Source organism: Mus caroli, chromosome 12, assembly GCF_900094665.2.
Source record: "Mus caroli chromosome 12, CAROLI_EIJ_v1.1, whole genome shotgun sequence".
Classification (NCBI taxonomy): domain Eukaryota; kingdom Metazoa; phylum Chordata; class Mammalia; order Rodentia; family Muridae; genus Mus; species Mus caroli.
Genome location: NC_034581.1, coordinates 23,864,953 through 23,872,532, shown reverse-complemented (window position 1 = coordinate 23,872,532; position 7,580 = coordinate 23,864,953). Strand labels below are relative to the sequence as shown.

At 50.2% G+C, this 7,580-nt stretch overlaps 1 protein-coding gene across 1 annotated transcript; it reads left to right on the top strand.

Moving 5' to 3' along the window:
• Positions 1–680: 680 nt before the first annotated feature.
• Positions 681–3,707, top strand: Sox11 (SRY-box 11). The gene has a single exon (XM_021179445.1). The coding sequence runs from the start codon at positions 989–991 to the stop codon at positions 2,174–2,176; it is 1,188 nt and encodes a 395-aa protein (XP_021035104.1). The 5' UTR covers positions 681–988; the 3' UTR covers positions 2,177–3,707.
• Positions 3,708–7,580: the final 3,873 nt, after the last annotated feature.

The window sequence follows — 7,580 nt, the reverse complement described above, 5'->3', positions numbered from 1 at the left end:
TCACCCGTCCGGCCTGAATCCGTGAACTCCTTTCCGAACCGCTCCGGAGCCGCCCGGACACGGAGGTCTCCGAAGACCGTTACTCCAGCCGAACCGACAGATGCGCGCGATCCAGGAGGGAAAACGAGAGGGGGAGAGACGGGACAAAACCCTGCGGGTGCGCGGGGAGGGGGGGGGGGGAAGGGNGGGCCCGGNGGCCCGGCTCTAGAAAGGGGGAGAAAAGGAACCAGAGCATGAGCCCACGTGCGCGGTGCCGCGCGGTGTCGAAGCGCCACCTTCCGCTGGGTAGCGGCGCAGCGCGATCGCGCGCGGGTTTAGGGCGCGACGCGCCCGGGATGAGCAGGGGCACCCACTCGCGGTGCCCGGGTGGGTGCATCTACACTGGGGTTCAGTCCATCGTCCCGCGCCCTTGAGTCCGCGCTGGCGTCTCTCGCTCCGTCCTGCGTCCGCCCCGGGGACACGCGCAGCTGTGCGCACTCGCGGATTTCTTTTGAAAAAATAACATATTTCTAGACAACTCCCCCCGCCCCCCATCTTTGCAAACTGGCCAGGAGGCGGGGCTGGAGGTGGGGCCCGTGGTTAATAACGGGAGATAGGCGGAGTCGGGACCAGCCATTGGCTGGTGGGAGTAGTGATGTCACCCATATGACACCCTGATAACGAGTTGAGAGAGAGCTCTCAACTTTTTGCAGAAGAAGCGCGCGCGCCTGGGAGTGCTTGGGGTCCGGCGCTTGCGGCGGCTGCCAGGAGTGAGAGAGCGAGAAATCAAGCGAGTGAGAGAGAGAGAGAGCGCGGGTCCCGGGCCGCCGCCGCCTCCTCTCCGGTCGCCGCCGCAGCCGCCGCCGCAGCAGGGAACGGGGCCGGGGGGGAGGGGGGCAGCCGCGGACGCGCGCGGCCAAGGACTTTGCAACTTGCCGGAGAAGGTGGAGGGGCGGGAGGGGGAGGGGCGCCCGCGCAGGAGACCAAGCGCCCAGCCCCGCCGCGGACCATGGTGCAGCAGGCCGAGAGCTCGGAAGCCGAGAGCAACCTGCCCCGGGACGCGCTGGACACCGAGGAGGGCGAGTTCATGGCGTGCAGCCCGGTGGCCCTGGATGAGAGCGACCCGGACTGGTGCAAGACGGCGTCCGGCCACATCAAACGGCCCATGAACGCCTTCATGGTGTGGTCCAAGATCGAGCGCAGGAAGATCATGGAGCAGTCGCCGGACATGCACAACGCCGAGATCTCCAAGAGGCTGGGCAAGCGCTGGAAGATGCTGAAGGACAGCGAGAAGATCCCGTTCATCAGGGAGGCGGAGCGCCTGCGCCTCAAGCACATGGCTGATTATCCCGACTACAAGTACCGGCCGCGCAAAAAGCCCAAGACGGATCCAGCGGCCAAACCCAGCGCGGGCCAGAGCCCCGACAAGAGCGCGGCGGGCGCCAAGGCAGCCAAGGGCCCCGGCAAGAAGTGCGCCAAGCTCAAGGCGCCTGCGGGCAAGGCGGGCGCGGGCAAGGCGGCGCAGCCCGGGGACTGCGGCGCGGGCAAGGCAGCCAAGTGCGTCTTCCTGGACGACGACGATGAAGAAGACGACGAGGATGACGAGCTGCAGCTACGGCCCAAGCCGGACGCTGACGACGACGACGACGAGCCCGCGCACTCGCACCTGCTGCCGCCGCCGACGCAGCAGCAGCCCCCTCAGCTGCTGAGGCGCTACAGCGTGGCCAAGGTCCCCGCCAGCCCCACGCTCAGCAGTGCCGCCGAGTCCCCCGAGGGCGCGAGCCTGTACGACGAAGTGCGCGCGGGCGGCCGGCTCTACTACAGCTTCAAGAACATCACCAAGCAGCAGCCTCCGCCCGCGCCTCCCACGCTGTCGCCCGCGTCCTCCCGCTGCGTGTCCACCTCCTCATCCAGCGGCAGCAGCAGCGGCAGCGGCGCCGAGGATGCAGACGACCTCATGTTCGACCTGAGCTTGAATTTCTCCCAGGGCGCGCACAGCGCCTGCGAGCAGCCACTGGGCGCGGGAGCGGCGGGGAACCTGTCCCTGTCGCTGGTGGATAAGGACCTGGATTCCTTCAGCGAGGGCAGCCTGGGTTCCCACTTCGAGTTCCCCGACTACTGCACGCCGGAGCTGAGCGAGATGATCGCGGGGGACTGGCTGGAGGCGAACTTCTCCGACCTGGTGTTCACGTATTGAGGGGCGCAGGGCTCCTCGGGAGGCAGTCGTGGCGGTCAGGATAAAGAGGATGGTGGGGGGAGGGGGAGAAGATGCTCATGGTCAGAGAGATGTGGCGCTGAGAAATTGGAAACGGTGATGAAATGTTGTTGGAGTTAAAGTGAAATGAGTAGTTTTAAACAGATTTTCCAGGTTTTTTTTTTTAATTTTTATTTTTAAAAATTTTTTGGTCTCCCCACTCTTCCCGTCCTTTATCGTGTCTCAAGGTAGTTGCACACCTAGTCTGGAGTTGTGATTTTCCCCACCCGTAAAAAAAACGTGTTTTGTAATTTCTATTTCTTTTTCCTGAAATTCGTGATTGCAACAAAGGCAGAGGGGACCGGGCGGGGGAGGGGAGGAGGCCCCGCTCCGGAAGGCGCTGTTTGAAGCTTGTGGCTCTTTGAAGTCTGAAAGACATCGGCAGAGGACCCTTTAGACGGCACAACTGTTACTCTAGGGAGTTGATATTTTTTTTTCTTAAGAGATTTTAAAAGGAACTGGTGATTTACAAAAAGAAAAACACAAAAAGGGACCATTGCAACCTTTTTATTTTCTTTTCTTTTTTGGAGGGAGAAAGCTGATGTCTTCTATGCATCCGATTTCTTAAACTGCAGGGAGCTTGAAAAAATGCAGTCTGTACAAACGCTTACAAAAATCATAACTGTGAACTGACTTAAGACCAGAGTTTACTTTTCAGATCAAATTGTTTATGGTTTTACAAATGTGATTTCTACTTGGCAACCTTTTTTTGGTAACTCGTTCCCTTATACCTCCTTGATTGAATACCTTACAGCCTAGACCTCAGTACAAAAAGGTATTGAAACATTTTTGATACATAACAGACCTCAATCTTTTTTAAAAATTAATATATTTTCAGGCGTATTTTTGTACAGTGAAAAGGGAACAATCTTGCTGTGTTTTTTCAGTAAGACTTTCAGGCACTTCTTCCCTTTTGATTTCTTTTTCTTTTTTTCTCTTCTTGTTTTTGTTTTTCTTTTTTGTTTGTTTTTTTAGCATGCAAATATGTTGGTACGTTATGTCCTGGTTTAAAAGGATTAAAAATTTAAAAGTAATCCTTGCATCTAAAGGCCTTGTGGTTTAAAAAAAAAAAAGCAAACTTTTTTTGTACAGCTATAGTAGAGATTTGTTCAATATTTGTAGGTAAAGATTTATTGAAAATGGTGACCTAGACCTCAGAGCTGTTCTTAGTTTAAGACTGTATGTACTGTATCATAGTAGGACCTATGTATCTCATCGCTGTGATGTGTGGACGGGGCCCCAGACGGAAGGTTTGAAACTGGATACGCGATTTTTATCAAAAAGAAAAAGGAAAGGCACATAGTTTAAAATTTTCTCATTTTGTGCAATATAATCTAAATAAACAGACCATTGCATATTTAGTAGCAAATGGTGGCGAAGCAGACTAAATGCACTGTCGAAGTCACCGCCGAGGTTTTTGGTTTTTTTGTGTGTGCTGAAGTCTGTGTCTTGATTTTAATAAATCAGCAGGATCTGATAGAAGCTCGCATGGCCCATAGTCTCTCTAAGTCCACCCGGGGGCCGCGTGTTCACCGCGCAGCGGACGCGGGTCGCGGAGGGCGGATGCCGCTTTTTGGAGCCCTTAGGCTGCCATAGGTGGCAGCCCGGTGTCCTCCCTTCTCGCCCCGCCCTGCGTCTCCATCCCCTCCGTGGGCTTCGCGCTGGTCCGTGCGTGGCGAGTCTGGAGCTAGTGTCCACAGGGATAGGCCTCCGCTTCTGGCTGTGGTTTTTTTTTTTGTTGTTTTTTTTTTTTTTTTAAATCTCCACCCCCATCCGCGGGCGGCATCGCTGCGCGCGCGCTCAATGAGATACGAGTGGAGAGGGCCGCGCCCTTCAGCGTTATCCACGCGGGTGGGGCACGAGGAAAGCAAATGCGCCTAGAGCCGCCTTCACGGTGCGGGGTGGCTTTGGTTTCTTTGATGGAGCATTTGCCTCCCGGGGCCCGGTCCAGCCCTCCCCTCCCCCACCCCCTCCCACCCCGCCAGCTTGTCCCTCGTGGTGTCCCGCGCGCAAGCCCAACTCCCCAGGGCCGCGGCGCCCGCGACCGAGGAGCCCTTCAGCAGTGAATTGAAACTCGGTGCCCAACAGCCCGACTCTAGACCCACAGAAACCATTACGGCGCGGGCGCTGGCCGCGGGGACTTGGCCAGTAGGGATCCAGGTCGGTGCCCCACGCAGGACAGGCACTGCAGATAGAGAGCTCGCCCTCACCGAGCAGCGCGATCTCATAGCGCGTGGGTGGGGCGGCGACCTGGTGTGGCTTTTTCGGGCTTCCCTCGCCCACCCCTCCCCCCACAGCGCTCTGCTGTAAGCCACGCGGGGATCTTTAAGCCGCGAATAATTCCACCAGCGGTTTACAGGGGACAGATTCTGAAGCCCAAGGAAAAGGCATTCTGAGTGTCTTGAGTTCTTAACATTTGCATATGTTCCTGTTTCCCGTCGGGCGTTTTCCTTGGTGAGGAAGGAACTTTTAAATAAATTAGAAAAGGAGTGAGGATTTGGCTTCAGAATTACAAGCATAGCTGTAATTTGTATTTTAAAATTATGTGGCCGAGTTTCTTGGTAGGAAAATAAGAGACAGTTCTTGGTTGGAGATCAGGAAAAAAAGAAATCTTTTCTTTCTTTCTTTTTTTTTTAAATCCCAGTTAGAACTCAGGAAAGGCGCTTGAATGCGCTTTTAACAATATTTAAAGCGGTTTCGACGAATGCATTGTGAAGACCATTCCCAGTGAACTCTTATTGAATGTCTAATACACAAGGTATTCCAGCTACTGGCCAGGCTTCAATAAAAGCTTAGCTGCATTTTTTTTTTTCCTCCTAAGTAAGTCTTATTTTTAACTGAGCATTGACAGTATCTTAAAATGGTAACGTGGGCGTGGGCGTTGTGTGCATAGCAGTCTAGCCGGTTGGGTACCCTGCTCCTGTACCTAGTTCACAGACTCAAGTGCATTTTTTGGCGAGATTTCCATCTTTGAAGAAAAAAACAAAAACACCTGAACCAGCGTTCTCTTATTCTTTAAGCTGTGGAAGTAATTTCCAGTTTCTACATTCTCGATATGCATCCTTCTTATTAAAAAGAGATAATACGAATGAAAGGCAGTGTGCTTAAAGTGTGCTTTGCAAATACATGTTATGAATGACTACGGTCACTGGGCAAATTATTTGTAGAATGCTTAGCCTTTAGCTAGAAAAAAAAATCATTGCAGCTCTTTTGGGCCTGGATGGTTCTTTTTAATGTTAATGGAGGGGAAGTGATTTAAATATGCATGCTCTTAGCAGTCAGGATCTGACTTAGTTGTTTTGAGAGAAAAAAAAAATCAGAAGGCAAGGTCTACTTTTTTTCTCTGGGAATTGAAACCACAATCATCTTGATACTAGAACGGTGTAAGAAATGGACATTTGTTCTTCACTTCAGAATTCAAATGAGTTTTGCCCAAGGAATCTGGGAAATGAGGCAAATAAGTTGCTCAATTTTCAAGTAGTCATTCAATAGAAATATACTCCATCACTCGGCTTTCTTATTCTCTGATGGGGTATTCTGTATAGTCTCACTGTTTTCTCCTAATGGGCATATGTATCTTTGTGGACACTTGGAAGAGAGGTTTTCTTGTACTCTCTCATTTCTAGAATCTTTATACTCTTTTTCCTGCAAGGTTCTCTGCTTTTAACAGATTTCTGAGGCAACTATATTTGTGCTTTTTTCTTATGTAGGAAGACCAGCGAAACTAGCTTACTGAGTTGTCGATTTTATCAGTAGATAAAGAAACTTTGTTTATTACAGTTTCAGGGAAGGTTTTTCAGGATATTTCTCAGTTATTCTAAGGGCCAAATTTTATAAAAAAAAAAAATCTTCATTAGGAATGTCAGTTTCAGATACCCTTTGTATAGCCTGTGGCCTGCAAGGACGACAGGACTGAGCCTTACATGTGTCCGAACAGGAATTCATAAGTCCCCAAAGTAAACGTCTCCATGTAACGACTCTTGACGTGTTTCTCTGAGAGTTGGCTTATTTTGATTATCAATTCTTTCTCACTGTTCATTCCTGTTGATTTATCCTGCCATATCTCTTTGGGTTTGATGAGCTCAACATTTTTGCTCTTTGATAACAACTCAGGTTTTGGTTTGGGGTTTTTCATGCCCCCTTTGTGTGTTGCTTATGTTTTCCACCACAGTATAAAAGTACTGAAGCCAAGCCACTTCCCATTCCTTTACTGCTGCCTCCCTTTCCCCAACTCCTAACACACCTTCATTTTTTTCCCATCGTCGTCTTCTTCTTTTTTTTTTAACACTACCTAGATGCGTTAGCTGCCTGATTAGTTTATCTATTCCATGTGGATGCAGTGAGTTTATAAGAGAATTTCACAAACAAGTAGTTTTTTAGTGAACTTAAACAGAATTTTAAAGGAGACCTATTTTTATACTCAATAAAAGCACAAAACGTGCATAAAATATAGCATGGCGTACAAAGGGAAATCCACTCATAACGTTCCATGTATAGAAGTAATAATTTTCTTGGATAGCGATATTCTTTGAAGACCCAGTGCCTGTCTGCCTGTGCCCAGACAGGGTGGTTTCCACACACTGGGAACTTCCGGTTGCCGGCACTTGACAAACACAGTTCACCACAGCCACAAAGAGCAATAGGTAGGAGCTGAGGTGTGCCTCCTGATGAGCAGTCAGCCACTAGGCAACCTGGATGTGCCCAGGTGGAGGCTCCAGCCTCACTGTTTGATCAAACTTCTTTTATGTAGTCTCTTCTGTGAAAAAAAAAAAAAAAAGACCAAACAAAGCAATAGGACAAGTTTGAAAATGCATTTGAACATAGGATTTCCTCCAGGGTCCTCAAAGAGATTTTTTTAAAAAAACGTGACACTTAAGTTTAGTAGGCACATTGCATCCCCCTCCCCTTCAAAAACAGAACGACTGGAAATAATCAAGACATAGCGTAAAAAGAATTTTGATCAAATGGATATTGACAAAGGGCCCTCGACCCCATTTCTCTTCACCCAGCTTGTGTTCAAAAACCGTATGCCTCGTCCCCTGAATCACACAGGGAGAAGCGTCCTATGCCATTGTCATGGACTCCCCACTTTGTCTACTTTTGCTCTTGTACATATGTTGTGGGTATCGGTTGTTCCCATTTGTTCTGTAACACCCTTGTTTGAATGGACTGTTTTGAAACGGAGGCCTGTGTCTCAGGTATGGGACACCTAGTGGTCGTGGCAACCCATCCCGTGATGCTTTGTTTGCCGGGACAGAGCCACCTGAAGTCTGAGAGTAGTTATCAGCATGGCACTGTTAACAAGTGTTCTGTTTTCCAAGGCCGAGAAAAAAAGAAAAAAAGGAAA